General features: G+C 45.2%; 1 protein-coding gene across 2 annotated transcripts; it reads left to right on the top strand.

Moving 5' to 3' along the window:
- The first annotated feature begins 706 nt into the window (after positions 1-706).
- LOC1279268 (ATP-binding cassette sub-family G member 4) lies at positions 707-19,374 on the top strand. Of its 2 annotated transcripts, XM_061653046.1 has the most exons (8): positions 707-1,514; positions 10,274-10,404; positions 16,217-16,334; positions 16,410-16,599; positions 16,671-17,495; positions 17,574-17,742; positions 17,805-17,905; positions 17,975-19,374. In XM_061653046.1, the coding sequence occupies exons 1-8, from the start codon at positions 1,483-1,485 to the stop codon at positions 18,473-18,475; spliced, it is 2,067 nt and encodes a 688-aa protein (XP_061509030.1). In that variant the 5' UTR covers positions 707-1,482; the 3' UTR covers positions 18,476-19,374. The 2 variants fall into 2 exon arrangements, with proteins under 2 accessions (XP_061509030.1, XP_318963.4); XM_318963.4 differs by having other exon boundaries at positions 776-10,404.
- The last annotated feature ends 698 nt before the right edge of the window (positions 19,375-20,072 follow it).

Here is a 20,072-nt window from a genome sequence, read left to right as displayed (position 1 = left end):
TCTTGAATTTCAAAAGTTTAATATATCTCGAAAAAATCGCGAATCTCTAGGAGTTCATGAATCTCAAGGGGTTCATACATCTCCAAAGATTCATAGAGCTTAAGCTGTTCATTATTCTTCTTGGCGTAGCAACCTACGTGGTCATGTCAGCCTATACAGACTTTCGGGACTTCTTGGCAAGTAACACGCAGCCGGCTTGTTTGTTTTGCTACGCGGAGACGGTCCATGCTGAAGATATATGAATTTTATTGATTTTTTGTATCTTTTACATTCATGAATCATTGAGGGTTTTTTATCTTTCGCGATTCATGAATCTTTGAAGAGTCGATTCGAGATTCGAATCACTCATCTCTGAAGATTCATATGAATGATATTCAACTAAAGATTCATGAAACTCAACACTACAAATTACACGATGTAACGTACAACTTAATGCACCAAATGGTGCAACATAGTAGGCGGCGTCCCCCCCTCCCCTTCAAAACATCGGCCTCGATGTGGATAGATGGGCACAAAAATGGTAGGGCACTGTATCTGTCGAATCGGAAAAAGAACATCCCTTCCCTGCATTACCACCCAGCGTTCCGCATAGTTCCTTCCTTCTTTCGGTGAAAACAGTGCCCCCACTCGTGATCGTGCACGGGGCTTCGGGTTTGGCCGTTTGCCATTTGTCGTTTTGCCTCCTTCCCTACCCACCCAACACTGCGCAATCTGTTTCCCTTTCGCTCGCACTCGGCTGTTTTCTATCGGCCGCACTGACCATGTCAGCCGCATCGCATCGCATCGCGGTTGCTTTGGTTGCCTCGTCGCCTTGCCCGATAGCCAACACACAGGCCAGCACACGATCAGCGCAGAGCAGCAGGTCCGTGTGTCCGGTCACGGCTCGCCTTCTCCACTAGAAGAGTTTGCGTGTGAGTGTAGTGTGTGCTCGAGAGTGGTGGTGTGTTTCTTTTTTTCGTCGGTTGTTTTGCAGCTGCCTGTCCGTTCGACTCGACACAACCCAAGTGCTTTCCATTCATTCGTCCACGTTTGTCCCATCCGCGAGGATCGTCGGTCGTCGCAGAAAAGCAGTGTGTGCGGGCAGCATCTTTTTGCGCGCGCGTGTGTGAAAGTGTAAACTGCTAAGAAAAGTGCGTCGATTTATTAGAGAACAAAAACGTTGGCTTTCTTTTGCGTCCAGAACTGTCTGCAGTGCCGAGGACAGGGATACCGTTTCCGTGTCTGTATTCGATGGAGCTAAAATTAGGTCGCCAGTCGTAGAACATCCTCTCCCTGCCGGCTGCCGGTGGTTGTCGTGCAAATCTGCCGCATGATTATTGTGCACCCGTAAACCGAGAACCGGGGGAAAATCTAACGCTTGGTGTTGGTTGAGCGTGTGTTTGTGAGTGAGTGTGTGACCGTTTGTCGCATAAACAGTGAGTGCAACGAACTAGTGTGAAGTTTTTTGTATAAATAAAGAAATAAACAACAGACCGCCCAACGATGGATAAGCAGTACGTGCTAAAGAACAACATGTAAGTGCCCGTAACGCTTTTGGAAGTGTTGTTTTGGGGGTTGTTCGCGTTTCGTTCTCTTTACACCGCTGGTTCCGTTTCGTTCGTTTTTCCCCCTTTCGTTTTCCCGGCAGCGCACTTTTCCCCGCTTGTTTACGAATACCGTGCTTGCCAAGAAACACACAACGGACTGTCAAAATCGTGTTCTAAACAATATTTATCATAAATCTTAGTGTGCGCTGATTCTTATAGGACCTATACTGTCATACAATTGCCATAGCGCGCCAAACGAGCGCATTTTCTTGCGTACATTTCCAGAACAATGCCGCAACACATTCCCTCTTCCCCAAAAGAAGCATCCACGTGACGCATACAAGAAAAAACCCCTAAAAGTGCACGTGGACACGGCGAGCTACCTGGCGAGTATTATTTTTTAAGGGGCTATTTTGTTTTGGTTGTTTTCGGCTCTCCCCCCTCCTTCTTGACAGACAATCAACTTGACCTACTTTACGGCGGTGTGCTTACTGCGCGTCTTTAGGCAGCGGTAGATTTTGAGTGTGACCGTCCGCAACCGGTTTCGCGTCGAGAAGCTGGTTCAGCTGTTGCAGTCGCCGCTGTTATTCGGATTCGGATTTATAGGCTTTTTCTGCGACAGCAGCAGACATTGAACATAGCCTTCCTTTGGCGTTTGGCTTCCCGTGGGTTTGGGGCGCATTCGCGTGTGTTCGGTTTTCTAATCTAAGCCATGCTGATGCTGACTGTGACCGGTGGTGACCTTAGACGCAAAACAAAGTTATCGATCGAGCGGGGTGGTTGCTGATGGTGGTGCTGATTGCGATCGTTGGGAATGGGAAAATTTTCAAAACGGTCCGAGAGGATGGAATTAATTTTATGAATTATTGATAGTAAGAAAAGCTAAAAAAAATTATTTTTTGTTAGACAACTTTAATCCATTAATGTAGACCTTCTGCAATTCCCAACTAAAAAAAGTTGTTGAATCATGTTTCAATTGCCACACGCAAGATTGCCGAAGAGACTTTTAAATCAAACGGCTGGTAATGTGAGAATCGTCTAGATAGAATTCGACACCATAATTGTACACGGCTTACTTCACCCTTTTAAAGCTGGCTACATTTCACATCTGATACAACGCAACACAAAACGCCCATCGAACACACCAATCGAAAGATGCAACTAAATAGCACTCCAGCAGAACCTTCTAGAATTGGATACTCAATAGCCACACTGCCAAATCGAATTGCGCGAATCTTTTCGTACGCAGCTCACTGTGCACCGTGCGTGCGTGTGTGTGTGCATGTACGTGAGTGCATTTGAAGGAAACAAACATTAATTAGTGTAGCATAACCTAAGCATCGGGCAGGAAGGAGGGGAGGGGTGGTTTGGCGCTGCGTACTGATTGGCAAACGCTATCGGCACTATTTGGTCAACCCGCGGTTCGCTCATGTGTGCCGCGTAATCCTTGATGCGTTACAGTGCGTTAGAATTAGTATAGAGGGTGGGGGAGGGGCGTTGTCGGTATGGTTGGTTGCCTGCGGGTTCTAGGAAATTGCCTGCGTGTAGTAAGCGGGGCCATCGGGGCGTATGCGGCACGTAATCGCCCCGCCTTTGGACAGATCGCTGTGATTTGAGCGTCTGTCACCCGGCTGACAGCGTAGTAAAACCTGTCGGAAGCGGTACTACTAGCTGTCAAAACGTGTTTACGTTTTGTCGGTGACATTTTCATGGCTTCATGGAATGTCACATTTTGAATTTCTAATTTCCATTAAACGCTCAGATTAGGTGTTGCTTAAAAACGCTTCTAAATAAATCTTCCAATCGTTTAATGCCTGTATCCGATGGCACAGAAATCCTTCGAGGTCAAATGTGTACAAATATGCGCGGTGCAAAACACCCCTCCCGGGTTGGCCCGGGCTCGAAACTAGGTTAGCTACGTTCTACTGCTGCTGCCACCGGGCTCTCTGCGCGTCGTCGAACTTTGGCTCGGTTCGTTGAGCCGCCTATCCGTGTACGGAGCGCGCTGAGTGTTTCTAACAAAAAAAAAATATCCCCTCACCCGTCCACCCGTCCACGTGGCTGCCGACGCTCGCCCATGATGTTGCCACCGACACTGGGCGGCCTTCAAAACTACCACCTTCTCCGGCAGCACAGCTCCTCTCCGTTCCGGAGACAGCTTCCCCCACCACGCGCCTATGATGCGCTTATGAAACTAAACATTCGAGCGCAAATTTGACCGTGTGCAGTGTGGAAAACGAGTTAGAAAACTATAAAACCCCTTTGCCGTCACCACCACCATCAGCCTGATCACTTTCGCGATCGCGCGGTCGAGCGGTTCTCGGCACAACCGTTTGCCCAACCCTCCAGCGCCAGTCAAGTGCGCACATTTCACGACTGCACCCCGGCACAGTTTGGTGCAGTTGGTGATGGAAGCTGCGCGCATAGTTGAATGAATCGAACGCGAACGCATTACGAAAGCGGTGCGGTAAGGCATCCTTCACACACACACACACGCGCGTGTGTCACACCGTGACTGCTGGAGGTGTGCTGCAGAATCCTCCACTCTACTCCGAAACAAACCGGTGTAAACTTAAACTTGGTATCCCTCCTGTTGGCGAATCTTTTTTCGCGAACGCTCTTAACCCTCGAGGGGCGACGATTCGGCGGAGTTTGGGGGCATGCGCAGGGTTTACGGTACCGGTTCGGTGTACCCTGTTTTTTGCATGTGCACTCTTGCACTCTTGGCTGCCTGGGGCTTGCGAAAAAATGTCCCCTTAAACCCCATTCCTCGCTCCACCGCCAGTTGTGTCGCAGGGGAACGGGTTCTACGAGCGATCGTTACCCTTGGAGTGTGATCGCGTGTGTGTGTGTGTTTTTGTCTCTTGTTGCTGCTGCTGCTTGGTTGCATTTTAGTTTGCCTCTTCGCCAGCCTGCCTGGTCGTTTCGTAATCCGCGGTGTTCCGCTAATCGATGCCGATCCGGGTTTCGTGGGACCGTTTGATTTGGTGGAATTGATGATTTTTTTAGCGGCAGCAATAAAAGCAGAACAAAAGCTACGATTTTTGTGATTATTTTGTTGGGGGAATACATTTTAAGGTGCAGAACATGTTATGATTCATCGTTAATTTATGGTAAACAATTCAACAATATTAATTATGCAAATCACTTTGATGGCTTCATTTCTAGCTGTTTATATCAATAAGCAAAAATATTAATGAACAACAGATAGAAAAGAGTTATCCTCTTCTCAATGAGGTGCCCTTCTTGAATCCACAATTTGCATAATATCAGGTCTTTGAGGGATAAAAAAAAGGATTCGAAAGTACCCATGAAATATGATCGTAAATATGTCTTATATCTGCTAATCTCTAATCTGCTAATAAGTTTAGCAGCTACAGTTTAACCTATCGCGTTCTGTTAATTAGCCAACTGCTCAGCCCCCGTGCCGGAAGCCGAGGCGCAATAGGCTCCGTAGAACATTCGACATTCGCCCCTTCCACGATCTAGGTCAAATGGCAACGCATGGCAGAGGCCGTGTGTAGCATGTTGAGCCGTGTTGTGTGCCAATGCTTAGTGCGCATGGATATATCACTCTCGTGTCTGTCCTACCCGGAAGCGAACTTGAAGGAGATCGTGTTAAGTTGTGTGAATGCGTCCCCCGTCCCCGTCATGATTAGTCCACCTAAGCCGGTGGTGATGAGCCACCTTTTTGCTTGAGGCTTTCCTATTCACAGACGATCGGCCTAAAACCTTTTAGCAGCAACACTTCTGCCCGCCCCTGTAGCTAAGTGACTGATAAGCTGCAAACGCTGCTGTGAGTGTTCGAGCCCAGCCAGGGCAACAACACTTGACTCCGGGTGGTTGGTCACTCTTGGTCAGGCTGATAAAAGCTGCCGGCCCTTTCGGTCTTTGTGTTCGTTGTTTCAACCCACCGTAGCACATGACGTCAAGCTGGTCCGAGTAGTGCTGATTTGAATATTGACCTCCTCATCGCAGTGGAGCTGTCGGGCTAGGGCTACAGCTCGGCCATCAATATGCCCTGCGGAATGGAAATTGGAGTGTGTACTCATCAATCACACCGAATGGGGTTAGGATAGGAGCAAGGGGCTTTGTGCAACGCTTCAGAATGATGTCGTTTGCGAGCAGATGAGAATGGCTGGTATCTGAAGCTGTTAATGAGATACGGCAGCCTCATCATTCCGCATGCGTCGTAGCTGTGCTGTGTAAATAAATTATTAGAAACAGTTTTACATTTTCATCTCATTAAGCAAAAACCCACTGGAACGTATTGAAAATCAAGTTCGATGCACTTCAGCTGATTGATGGCCTTAAGGAATGTGTTTACAATTCCGTAGAAACTGTTAGTGGTTGTGTGGAATTGAAATGTAAGGTTGTTAACTGGCACCAGAGCAATGATTGCATAGAAGGTGGTTCAGTTCTCGGTTTGTTAGAAACACTGACTGTTCATAATTTACAACCCACCCAGTTGTCGTGGTTGAGGGTGCAGGAAGCTAAACCCACACGTGATGGAAATACCTACTTCCTAACCAATAATCTCCAAAACCCTGAAATTATCAAATCTACCCCTTCACAGGGAGCTACGCAGGGTATGTGAAGGATGCCCTTATCGGCTTGTGCAAAGGTCGGTAATTCCAATTTTCGGTAACATCTACGTCACAGTCACAAGGGGTGTGATTTGGCCAAGGTACTCGTTGGAGGCAGGAAGTAGACGGAACTCTCTTATCATTAAATTCCAATGGAGGTTATAGTTGGGAGGTTTCTATAATCCGCTATGAAGGGTAACCTTACGTGGAGAAGGTTGCTTAGGATGCAATGGCATTAGTGGATAAAGCTCATATCTCCATCCAGCAGATAATATTGAACTACTAACGGTATAAGCGACTCAAAACGTCGCAGTTTAGCCACAACCAGAGGTTACAATCACAAAATTCAAAGCTCACGTCCTACCCGACCCTTGATAGGTTGTTGATCCTTTCGGCAGTGATTGGTGTACACCGTGAGGGAATCAAAATATTTACAAAAACTACGCACCGCATCAGCGATAACAACGTCTCAAGGCTGTGTTGCGCATCAGGAAAGAGATGTCTAAAAAGATTCATAGTAAACAGTTTTTGCCTTTCCAATCCATCCGTCTCAATCATTTGTGCGTTAGCTTAGTTCTGTTCTTTTGTGTCTGAGTGTGATTCAGATAACTTAAAAAGAAACAGAACACATAACAGGGCATCGGCTTGAAACACATGCTCGCCCGGTTTAACGCGCCGAACAGTTGTTGAGGATGGCCGCCGCCTGCTACTCGGATTCCTTATCAGTGTAAAGTCCATTCGAACTCCAAAGTCCAAACGCGACCTTTTGCTTCTCGCTGGACGACGCTTTAGCAGAGTATGGAGGCGTACAGCAGCGGGGGTGCTACATTTTTCAAACAACACCCCGTTCCCATTTCGGTGAAGGGAGCTCACACTGAGGGTGGATTGATGCAGGTCTAACGATAAGGAGCAGCGGTTGAAATTGACTGCAAATTTGCTGCACTTTTGTTGGGCGTTCGCTTGTCTTGTCGCAGTAATACGACCAATACTTAGACAAATGTGTATTAGATCGAGTCTCCGTTTGAAGAGCTGAATGTTGATAAGGTGACCAACCTCTTGGTTGGAGAATCATTAGACTTTGAAAAATTACAACCCGGCATGGGCGTGGAGGTAGTTGTTACTCGTGTCGCTCCCTTGGAACCATTGCGTCAATTCTTACGCAACGGAGCGGGTTCAGCATCTTAAGTGGCGTTCGCCGACCGGGGATCACAGAGCACCGTTTTGAAATTGCTAATAAGTTCCTGCGGGAGCTAACAAGCGTTATGCCATTGGTCCGTGTAGCAGTTTTGGTACGTGACATTTAATTGAACAGTTAAAACGAAGTTTGCTCAATGCTACCTCCATCGGGGATAGCAAACAAATGATGAGAAATCTTCTAAATAAACGTTGTAACACATGGTGTCTACCGATTTACCTTCAAGCTTCCTGATTTGCATGTTTGCTTGTTAAAGTTTTTTTTATACTACGACATTCGCTAGACGCTATTTACCGACCAAATGTAAATAATTGTAGATGATTCATACATCGGCAATTGCTTTGTGGGTTGTCCAATTTACTTAGCGGTACAGCTGTTCGAGTGCTGACAAGGCACATTTGACGAATTGAACTTCGTGAGAGCTTTTTTTTCTTTTTTTTCTTCTCGCTTTAAATTAGTTGACACTGTATGGTTTATCGACACGCGAGGGTGACGTTTGAAGGAATGAAATTGATTTCTCATATCGTTGTTCAGAGCCGATTTCTTTTTTTTTTTTTTTCAATTTCTGACTTTGGATTATTTGCACAATTGTTCTTTGCGTTAAATAAATCTCTATGATAGCTATTTCCTGATTTTGATTCGATGTTTGCATTTTAGATAGCACAAAGAAGATGATCTGAAAGTAAATTTATAAAAGAAAAAATAATAATAACACTGAAAGGAAGACTTTTTTAAATATCATACTAAGAATCATTTAAATGCAACAAATGCTGAAAACATTTTCATATCTTGTACTAATTTTCACATTTTTTTTCTTTTTGCACATTATTTCTTTTTGCACATTGGAGGATACTGCCAATTCCGAAAAAAATAATTTAAAAAAGCTTGTACAATTTGAGATCAATTGATCGCATCGAGCACTTGAGTACTTAGCGGACGGAATTTCGGGTCTGAACATTTCAAAATCAATTTCTTATCATTAGCATTATCGCTAAACTGCGACAAGCATTATCTTTTAGCTTTCGTTCCTTGGAGTTTGATAATGAGACACATACAGTCTGAACAATTAATTCCCTTGACATTTTTAGGAATTATATTTTATTTAAAGGATATCTGTTCAACAAAGAAAAGGATGGGCTCAACCTATACTTTCAAAAGCCCTTCATTAAAAAAGCACTTGTTGCATGCTTTAGCAAACTTGTTTGCAAGCCTCACCCGCATGCAATAATGCATCATCATCGCCATGGAGATCGACTAGGGCAGGTTTTTTAATCTCTCCCTCTCTTGGCAAGCGTTTGCCGCTCACGCTCCGCTCACTTGTACTTCCTACAAAAGGGTGCGTGTCTAACCTTTACCGTGCTGCCGTGCCGCTGTGTTGGTTCTGCTTTACTGCTCCTTGCCTCGTCACCTCTCCTCTCCTGTAGCAGACGGAAGGGTGGCCAAGCTAGGGGTGAGGGTGTGAGAGCAAAACGGGCAGCCGCAGCTGGAAACAAAGAATGAAACAGCTTCGATTGCATGATGACGGATGGTGGATGGAGGGTGGTTAGGCGCTGAAGGTTGCGGTCGGTAAGGCAAACCCTCCCTTTTGCGCTTCCCCCGACCCGAAGGTACACATCGGATCGTACCAATACAGTCGTACTCGAGGGCAGGGGCTCCGTGACTGTGTGTATTTGTGTCTATGGGGAGGGTTTTGGAGGACGTACGCAGCGATTCACTGGCGTCTCCATCGTCTTCTTCCACCGCCATCCGCACACCGCTCATCCACCGTCTGGCGTTGGCACACAGACACACAGCCACGTGTACGTGTGGTCGTGTGTGCGCGTATATCGTGGATTTTTGCTTCCCACTTCGGTGCGCAACGAGCCGGAGCGGTGCGTTCGAGTCAATCGTTCTTTAGCGCCCCGCGGGACACAGAGCACACAGCGAGACCTGCGTGTTCGGGCGTGCCTTCCGTAGACACAGAGTTTGCGCTTTGTCTGGCCGTGCGTGCGTGCGTGCGTGCACTACACGAAACAGCCAGCCGCAATTTGCAGTGCGAGTGGAAAATCGCGAAAAAGAAGTGACCCAAACTCCACTCACACGGATTGAGAAAGATCACGACGCGTGCGTGAATCACTGTGTACGAATACGAGGCGTGAAAGTGCACACGGTGCAGTGCTCGCCACCGTCTCAGTGAGAGGAAATTGAAGCTTGCCTCACGGTACCGGAAGTGCGATTCAATACTCACCGCAGGCGGTAGGAAAAGTAGCGAAAGATAAAACCCGTCGCTGGCGCGAGTGAGAGTGGTTTGATTGCACAGAAGAAAAAAAGAGGGGGAAAAGGCAGGAAAGAGAAAGGAAAAAATAGGCACAGTGTGGAAAGTGCAGCGTATGAAAGTTCCACTGCAGGTGAAGCGAAATTGCATCCGCAAAGTGGTTGGGGTTTGTTTTTGTGTGGTGACTTACGACGCGAATCTGTGACGCGATCAGTGCGATCTGTGTGGGGCGAAAAGGCTCCGACAAACACAATTGAATAGCAAAACACACAGATTATCAAAACCGCAACCCACCCCGTACGTCACAGTGACACTAGAACAGTTAGTGGTTAGGGTAAAGCGCGTGCGGGTAAGCGAGGAGACAGCAAAGGAAAGTGAAGCAACTTCCCTGCGTTTTGCGTGATAAGCAAGAGTGCATCGTAATAAGATTGCGTTACGGTGATCGTTAGTTTTGCGCGTTTGCTGCCGCTTCTGTGGTCGTCTTTTTCTAGCTCCGGCGCGTTTGCCAGCAGATATACAAAGAAAGCGACACCAGAGGGAAAACGAACGTCCAACACAACGAACGAAACGAACGGTCGGTTGAGAACGAACACGCGCGTTAAAACACAGCCCAACAGACACAACCCAACAAAGCTTCCAACATGGCGGAAGCGATCGACCTTGCCGGTGGTAGCAGCGGTCTCACTAACAATCTGCTCGATGATAACAATAGGAAAAATGGATCGGTGCGGGTGCAGATCGTACCGTCGCAGCCGAAGACGCTCTCCCATCTGCCGACCCGGCCCCCCGTCGATCTGGCCTTCCACAATCTTTCGTACCGGGTCAAGGAAGGACGTCGCAACAGTAAGTAGACGTGTGAAGTGTTTTTTTTTTTTAATTTTATTATATTTGTTATTTTTCCCCCTTGCTCCTTTATGTGTAACGCATTCGTAAGAATACACGCGGCATACTTCCTGGTTGGTACGTGGCTTGAGAAAACATTGTGAATACAAGTTGTCTGCAAGAAGCACTGATCAACTCTCGTGGTCAGTACGGCTGGATATGTTCAGCTTTTAGCTTGATGAATTCGCAGCGACCCGCTGGTCTAATCGGCAGACGTACCAGCTCTATAGCATTGCCGTTCGTACAAGGATTGATTCTTGTTTAGATCGTATCTGATCTTTGTTAATTCCATCATTTTCGATCATCTTTGCAATGTTAAATGAAAACATCAAGCCTTTACAAAAACAAACATATTGCTGCTTGCATTTTAATGATCAAAAACAACATAATATTCCCAGGAACCCCACATTTGTTTGTGGATACAAACATCTCACGCAATTTGCATGCGCATCGATTATAAAGTCGATCACATTACGATCGTACGATGTTGTGTGGGGATTTTTCTGACACACCGGTTAGAAGAAGCAACTGTGTGTGTGTTTGCTCGCTAGCAACTTATTTGCAAACGATTCAAGTAAAACTGGAAGGAGAGAGTGTGTGAGAGAGCTAACAACCAGCCAGCAGAAAATAAAATATCCGGCTTTTGACGATTTGGCACCGGTTTGCCACTTACGGAAGGGTGGTGAAGGTTATACAATGAAGTAATCATGTTAGATATTGTTTTGGCTCTTTATTTGCTGGTTTGTTATCGCTATTTTAACAAACTGATTAAGCATGACGTTTAACGATAAAGCATTATCAGCTTAATGTTGGTGACGAAAATCCACTCTTTCGTTCGGGGAGCAACCTTGATATTATCGCTTTTCCTTCGCAGTTTTACCACCTTAAAAGAAAAAATAGCAAGATGACATTTCAAAGAAGTGAATGGAAAATAAAAGACATTAAACGTATGGCTACACCATACATTTTACACATCAATTACAGCAATGTACCTTCACCGAAAAAAGAAAAATCAAGTTACGTTACTTTATCTCGTTAACCTCGTGCTTTACATTTAAGAGCGTCCGCTCGGTGCTGTATGGCCATTAAGCGAAAGCTTACCCTGCAAGTCGCAGAAAAACAAACAATTAATGCACGATCTTGCAGCAGCAGGCTGTGTATGCTATCATGATCGCACACGCGTGGCTATTAGCTGACCTTATCCCTATCATTTTAGCTCCTTTTGTGCGCGCGCCACGTGATACGGACAGACGCAGTCACCCGGACTCAATCCGGAAGTGGAAGATCGATCAGCCCGAACAGTCAACCGTCCAACAGCAGTCACGTGTGCCGGTGGGGTCAAGACAGAGGCACACCTTCCATTTTCGCAACGGAAGAGTGCATGAGTGATTGTTTTTATACCAGCCACACACTTGTCAACCGGTTGGTGGCGTCTAATTAGACCCGTGGCTTGCGTTCCTCGGCTGATCCCTTAACGCGGAGGTTGTGGCTCGCGTGGGGACCAGTTTTAATGTGCAAACGACCTTTGAGATCTGGCTAATGGCCGTGCAGGTGGATGCTCTTGGTGGAGCAGTTTTGGTGGGCTGCTGTGTTGGCAAATCTACATACCACAACCTTCAGCCTTGGGCATTGGGTAAGGTGCGTTGGGTGATCATGCGAAAAGAGACGTGTCAGCAAAGATAGAAGCTTTTATGGGAACGGTTGATGAAGAGTGTATATACATTTCAAAGTAGGATAAAATATGATAATGTCTCTGCTTGGTTCTTGAGATCAAATTACTTTTCGTGCGATGACTAAGTTGTTGCAAAACTAACGTAGGACATACATCGCAGTACTTTTCATAACAACTTAACTCTAATAGTGATTTCATTAGTAATTTAACTTAAAATAGAGTTGCTTCGATTATATGAATGAAAATATCTTAAATGATAAGAAAAAGAGAATACTTTTCTAAAACATTGACCGATCACTGTTTGTAGTAGTGACTCATGTGAGAGCTCTTCTCAATTGCAAACGATTAACTAGCTAACTCAACATGATTCCTCCCAAATGATCACGCATTCTAAATGGTGAGAATATTTCACTCTTTTAGCGTTACACCTGTTCCTGCTCGAAACAATCGCACCGTTTGCGTCATATCAGTTTCCCTCGAATTCGAATTTTGAAATACTAATGCTGATAGACATGAAATGTTAATTAGAATGGAATTAGAAATGAACACCTTCAGCCATTGTTAATTGTAACGATAGGCTTCTCCAAAAATCTTAGTAAATTGCAATGGTAGCGCCTTTTGGAAGTAGGACTTTAACCTTCCTCTAGTAGCTTGTGCCGATTTCACTCAAAAAGAACAGCACAACAAGAAACCGATGCATTTTTGCCCCTTGTCCCCTACAAACACTGCATCGATCCGGCTACATTGAGTCACTGTTTGAGCTCAAGGCAACGATCGGTCAAAGTTTTTCTTTGTGAGCGGGTGTGATCGTACTGTACCATTAAACTGATACCGTTGCGGATGATGAGTAATCCTGTCTTGTCCGGGTTGTGGATGTTTTGCAAATGTAAATGAAACCAATCTAGCGTACTTTGGAACTTCGTTGCAGTGCTGTGCAGTAAAAAGCAACTATCTTCTTTGTAAAACTGTATGGAGCTTTCAAATTTGCACTTGGACATTACGCACGACTGAGATCAACCCTCAAAAGGGAGTAAGATGATAAGCCACACTGGGCATACACTTATCATGGGCGCCCAATCGGCGTGAGATCGATTGCTTTTTGGGGAGCACCGTGGCTTTGTTTTGTTCGGCATCTTATCGACCGGGGATGGAATGAATGCAACGATAAGGGCGGACGGTGGCCTGATGTTTTGTGACCCAGCAGCTTAGCTTCCACGGCCACAGCCAATCGTTTCGAAACGGTGTGTGACGATTTCAATTTATGTAAGCAAACACGTTTGCAATGGATTTTAAAACAACGATAGCAGAGCTAGTTACGCTTGGAGCAAAATTATGGGAACGCTTGTTAGAGGAAAATGAGGGCATACAAAAATCAATACTAATGATAGCCCCACGATGAGATCACCAAGCAATCGAAGCAAAGTTCACGCGAGGTTAATAGTTATTTAATAGCATCCGGATGCCTGATTGTTGATAGAGTGTGGCGTAAACTACACGACTACTCAAAAACTAGGATGAACTGCGTTTTGGAATATAATTAAAACATAAAACCACGCATCTCCTGCGGTGCATCAATTCCGGCTTGTTTATCCAACTAATCGGCTGGCTCTAAATGACCGATCGTCTCGATCGATGTGTCGATTGTTGCTGTATCGTTGTATTTCTTTTTTAGAACGATCTGTTGTGTAGATATCATTAATTAGTTACATCACTGATGGAGATGATCATGCGTTGTTGCTGAAGCTTTTTTAATTACTCACTGTATGATTTTGATAGGCGGTTGGGAACGAAAACAACCGTGGATGTACAACAGGTCTATTTATTATATACAGTGAAACGTAAAAATTGTTCATATGAATTTTCCAGACTACGTTCTAAAATGAAAGATACACTTGGCCTGTCCTGTTAAGAGTCTATTAAGAACCGGTTCTAGGTTTGATGTTTCCAGTGTGTTGTTTATAACTTTAGCCATACTTCTGGTTCTTTTCTGCTTCTTTTCTGCAAACCACTTTCAACTAAAACACGGACGGTGACTCCCGTATCCAGTTTTTAATGCCAATGTAACGAGAAATACGTTGTCCAGTGAACGGAATAAACCATATCCACCTAACCTTGACGCGCGGGGTACTATTTCGCGGAAATTCCCTTTTTTCCGCGAGATTATCTCCACGACAAACAAACTGCTCCTGCATTTTAAATAAACCGGCTTGCAGGTTCAGGTGCGTGTGTGTCATTGTCAACAGCGAAGTTTGCTGCCTGAGCTCCTACTCAGTTGGGCATTTAACCGGTTTTTCGGGTTGTAGTTGTCCGGTTGCCAAAAACTCAGCATCTCCAACGTCGCTCATATTTATATTGCGGCTAGGTTTATTTCCCTTTCGGACGGAGTACGGCTTGAAGATGTTGGAATCTGTATGTATACCTTTTTTTTAGATCCCAACGTACCAACAGCGGTCACCGAAATTGACCTTGCCATTCCACAAACATACAAGCCGGTACGGTGGCGGTAGAACATGCTGCTCGAATCAGACGCCAGAGTTTTGAATTCGATCAAACGGGCAAGGGGAGATGGACCGAATGTGTGTAGCTTTTTTCTCTTTCTTCTGTTGTTCGTGCTGCGGTAAAGAATGTTGAATTCCAATTTAACCTCTACTGCTCTGCCTTCTCCGTCCAGTGAGACGGTATATGCAAATTGTTTACGAACATCAACCATCCATCTCGGTCGTGCTCGTCATTTTGCTTGATGATGGTTGAGAGACGTGTGCTGATGGCGTTGAGGCCATGGTTGATAACACCTGGAAGGTTCGGGGATATATGCCTTCTATAGGATGATGCGAATATCATCGTTTTTAATTTTCGCCCCATGCGTGCCTATATTGTTGTGCCAATTAGTACCTCAATGTCACCAGAATGTCATCAAAATGGACTTGCCTTGTTGGCGGCAACAAAATCAGTTGATAAAACAAAGTTACTTTTAAGTCTTTTTTATTTCTTGGGTTCCAGACAAACGAGGTTGGTCGCAGGTTAGTTGTTTGCATAGCGAGCAGGCGATGTTCGTGTAGCGATGCACACTGGCAGGAGGCATGCAGATCAATACTGGCTCAATTATTAATGTGGGAAATGTTTCTGAACCTGACCGAAGCGTTTGAGCGTGATTCCCAATCGTGTGTGTTGGGAATTTTGCCTTCGTTTTACCTCCAACATTTACAACTCGGTGCATAATTTACCCTCACTAACTGCATGCTGATTGCTGGGATTGTTTGAAATAGCTTTTTGCACACCGCTGCTGATGTTTGTGCTGGTGAAATTGATACGCGAAGCTACGCACGTAAAATATGCAACACTTCGCGGAGGTTGATGTGGCTAACGGCTTTACGTAGTTGTTATTGAAATCATTCGTTCTAGCATGTGACGTTTGATTTTCACCAACAGATGGAAAAACCTTGCCCCGTTCGCTGAGACCTTCCAAGGGGCGTCAATTAAGTGCGGCCTCCAGCACAAACCAGATCGACGCCAGTGCTGTACCGTGCACATTCTCGCGCTCCTTTAGCTTGGGTTCACCACGCTATCGAACAAGGGGTAGTAATTAGTGTGCTTTTGCTGGACCTGACTACTAGCAGAAGGGAGGAAAGATGGCAGCAATCCAATCACTATTTAATCACGCTGATTCTGAGAATTTCCTGTGCGGAGATATATCCGCCATTGGGTTTCGCGCGTGGCTGTTGCGAAGTGTAAGGGTATTTATTGATGACGATGACTTGTGCTTGGGATATTGAGCAGTGACACTAACGCGCATCCAACTTATGTCAATGAAAATATCAGACATGTTGCGAAAACTGTTCTACACCTTGAAGAAATGTGAAGGCTTCTTAGAATATATTGCAGACGTTACAATTGCGGCAGGTGTCACATGAGGTCAGGTTAACGTAGAAACCCGTTTCGAATCGTACGTTTACCTGTTCCTCAGATTAGCGTAATAAAATTAGCATGGATAAACTTCCTTATTGAATGTTCTTAAGATTGTATTTGTAAAACAATAAATAAAACCAATATATATAATATCAATAAAACAATTGACCATTACTCTCTTCTCTTTCTCTATAGATGTGAAGACCATTCTGAAGGAGGTGAGTGGCAAGCTTCGCTCCGGCGAGCTGACCGCCATCATGGGACCGTCCGGTGCTGGCAAGAGTACGCTCCTGAACATCCTTTCAGGCTACAAGTAAGTACCGTGAAACATACTTTCCTTTTCTGCAACATGTTTCAACAACAATTACGCTCTCCCTTCCAATCCAAGGACAACGAACATCGATGGATCGATTACGATGAATGGCAAGGAGCGCAACTTGAGCCAGTTCCGCAAGCTTTCCGCCTACATCATGCAGGACAATCAGCTGCACGCTAACTTGACCGTGGAGGAAGCAATGAACGTGGCCGCCAGCTTGAAACTCAGCCAGAAGGTGGAGAAGAGCGAGAAGCAGCATGTGGTAAGTGGAGCATCGTATCTCTGCGCGACCCAGTGGTGAACGTATCATTGATTACCATTTTTGGTTTGCAGATCAAGGAGATTCTGGAAACACTCGGTCTCGAGGAGCATCGCCCAACGTTGACCCGCAACCTGTCCGGTGGGCAGCAGAAGCGTCTCTCGATTGCGCTGGAGCTCGTCAACAATCCGCCGATCATGTTCTTCGACGAACCAACGTCCGGCCTGGACAGCTCGACCTGCTTCCAGTGCGTGAGTTTGCTCAAGTTTTTGGCCCGCGGTGGCCGCACCATCATCTGCACGATCCATCAACCGTCGGCCCGTCTTTTCGAGATGTTCGACCAGCTGTACACGCTGTCGGACGGGCAGTGCGTGTACCAGGGCAGCACGCGACAGCTGGTCCCGTTCCTGGGCACACTCGATCTCGAGTGTCCGTCCTACCACAATCCGGCCAGTTACGTTATCGAGGTGTCGTGCGGTGAGCATGGCGATCATACGCGCAAGCTGGTGAACGCGATCGAGAACGGCAAGAAGGATATTCGCAGCGAGCTTGATTTCCCGGCCCAGAAGAACAAGAAGAACGAAAATGCGGCCAACGGAAATGCTAACCTGAAGGTGAACTACGAGCGCATGAATGGTGGCGCAAACAAGTACGCGGACAATCTGAATCTGGGCGGCAATGGGCTGCTGCCACCGTCGATGGTGAACGATATTGCGAAGGAGACGGAAACGATCAAGATTGCCGTCGAGCCGGACCGGGAGCCGGAGGTGAACAGTGCGCTGCTGCCGGTGGAGGGTGCGACTGACATTGACCACTCTCCGGAGCGATATCCGACGTCGGAGTTCCATCAGTTTTGGGTGGTGCTTAAGCGAACGCTGCTTTTCAGCAGACGTGACTGGGTGAGTTGGATTTCTTTATTTGTGCAAATTAATCATAATCTAATAATCTTATAATGTCGTTGATGTCATCTTTTACAGACTCTTATGTACTTGCGTTTGTTTGCACACATCCTGGTGGGTTTCCTGATCGGCACACTGTACTACGATATCGGTAACGACGGCGCTAAGGTGCTCAGTAATCTTGGTTTCCTGTTCTTCAACATGCTGTTCCTGATGTACACGTCCATGACAATCACGATTCTTTCATGTAAGTTGTATCCTCATCGGTTCGAGATGCGTTGATTGACCCTAATGATCTTCTCTTTGCAGTCCCTCTCGAGATGCCGGTACTGTTAAAGGAGAACTTTAATCGATGGTATTCACTACGATCGTACTATCTCGCCATCACCGTATCGGACATACCATTCCAGGTAAGCTAGAGCATCTGTTCCCACACTGCAAGGCACACGCTCTAACAAAACTTGTTTATACAATTCTAGACCATCTTCTGCGTGTTCTACGTTTCGATCGTCTACTACTTCACGTCGCAACCACTCGAGTGGTTCCGGTTCGCCATGTTCCTGGGCTCGTGTTTGCTCATCTCGTTCGTGGCGCAAAGTGTCGGTCTCGTCGTCGGTGCTGCAATGAACGTACAGAACGGTGTCTTCCTGGCCCCGGTCATGTCCGTACCATTCCTGCTCTTCTCCGGCTTCTTCGTGTCCTTCGATGCCATTCCTATCTACCTACGGTGGATCACCTATCTGTCCTACATTCGTTACGGTTTTGAGGGAACTGCTCTGGCCACCTACTCGTACGGTCGCGAAAAGCTCAAGTGTCACCAGGTGTACTGTCATTTCAAGTCGCCCACGACCACGCTCGAGGAGCTCGACATGCTGGACGCTAACTTCACGCTCGACATTGTGGCGCTGATCGTCATTTTTGTGGTGCTGCGAGTTGCTGCCTTCCTGTTCCTGCGCTGGAAGTTGAAGACCACCAGATAAATCGGATGGACCAGAACGATCGGCCGTCATAGGCCGTGATGTTTTGTTTTTGTGTAACGTTAACATTTTATGAAGAGAGCTTCGGTGCAATTGTTGTACCGTTCTCTTCCAGATCCACCCGATACCATCGTCGTAGCGTAAGCCAAAGTAGCGTTTAATGTTTTTTCAAGTTCTTCTTTTACTGTACCAAAAAACAAAAACAAAATAATCCAAACAGACAAGCAAAATAGAAAGGAGCAAAACACCGTGGACTAATGGGAATTTAACCCAGTTTGTCAATGGTTTAAAGAACGTAAGAATAGCAAATCTAAAGACGGAATTTAGCTCAGATAACTTTCAAACACAAATCGAAACATATCAGAACTCTTAATATCAACCACTACGAGGAACGCTCGTATCGAGGAAAAATATAGCCACAAAAATTGCCACAAGATCACCTTATTGGGTGCCTTTCTCGCTAGGTTGTGTGGCGTTCTACACCAATATGGTCCCAGTCCTGTCACCAAGAAAAAAATGGGAAACTTTTGGAGCGTTTTTATCGATCAAGTTTTTTACAAGGTTTATCTTTTTTGCATACAGACTTTTACTGATTAGGCTAAGCCGCACCGTACCGTGCGAGGGAAGCATTGCATTAGCTGATAGAGGAATGGGATTTCTTTCTATAAACGATATTGTGACAAGAGTAAAAAGTATACATAAGCTGAGTGCATCGTGCAGTTGGAAGAGGTTGTAAAACAAAAAAACAGTCTAAATGTGATAACATTTTTACGAAAAAGCAATTACATGATCAACAAGCATGTTTGACCAAGTGCAATTAGTTAACGAGGAGTAACATAAACAAGTGCAGAAAGCGAATTATAAATGGAATAAAAAGGATACAAATGGTTTTTTGAAAATAACTTTGAACATGTAGAATTATTTTCGACGCGAAAGAAATAATTTGTAGGAATCTTATTCGTAGCAGTTTGATGATGACAGTTTGGACGTTGTATTTAACTTGGAGGGTTATTTTATTAAGAATTGAAAATAAACTGCAATTCATACAAATTAAAATCTACAATCTAATGTTGATCGTTTTTTTGCATATTGTGACCTTTATTTTTCAATTAGTCTCTGAAAGCCAAGCCCACAAGTGGGTACAGGCAGGCCTTGACCGACATCGGTTGTTGAGCCAAAGAAGAAGAAGAAGATCTTTATTTTTAAAAGAAAGGCGCATAAAATTATAAGTTGGTGTGAAATCGATTCGGTTTTGTATTAATTCTACTCGCACTCAATTTTTTTAGGAATTGAATCTTTCGATTTTTCTGCAATTATTTATGGATTTGAACCTCTACACTCATTTTCAAGCCTTTACAGAGTCTTGTATTTTAATGTTTTGACTGGTCTGGAAATCGTTACAAAACGCTATCTGTAGATTATTTTCATTTATTTGTGGAGTCAACAGATTAGAATCCCTTGCACATATTTATAGAGTAGAATCTTTTCTCACCTACGCTTATTGTAATATATTTTTAGAACCCATATTCTGCTGAAAATACATCAAACACCTGTTTTGAACCAAATTATTTTTATTTTCGACCGAACATATTTTAACCAA

Source organism: Anopheles gambiae, chromosome 3 (genome assembly GCF_943734735.2).
Source record: "Anopheles gambiae chromosome 3, idAnoGambNW_F1_1, whole genome shotgun sequence".
Classification (NCBI taxonomy): Eukaryota; Metazoa; Arthropoda; class Insecta; order Diptera; family Culicidae; genus Anopheles; species Anopheles gambiae.
Note: the sequence above shows the minus strand (reverse complement) of the source record. Positions and strands in the feature narration are given on the sequence as shown.

Bases quoted from the DNA above. Each gene is read 5' to 3' on its own strand.
- LOC1279268 (XM_318963.4), top strand. From the start codon at position 10,203: ATGGCGGAAGCGATCGACCTTGCCGGTGGTAGCAGCGGTCTCACTAAC. The intron at 17,496-17,573 runs GTGAGTTGGATT...CATCTTTTACAG, and splicing joins TTTTCAGCAGACGTGACTGG to ACTCTTATGTACTTGCGTTT. The intron at 17,743-17,804 runs GTAAGTTGTATC...TTCTCTTTGCAG, and splicing joins GACAATCACGATTCTTTCAT to TCCCTCTCGAGATGCCGGTA.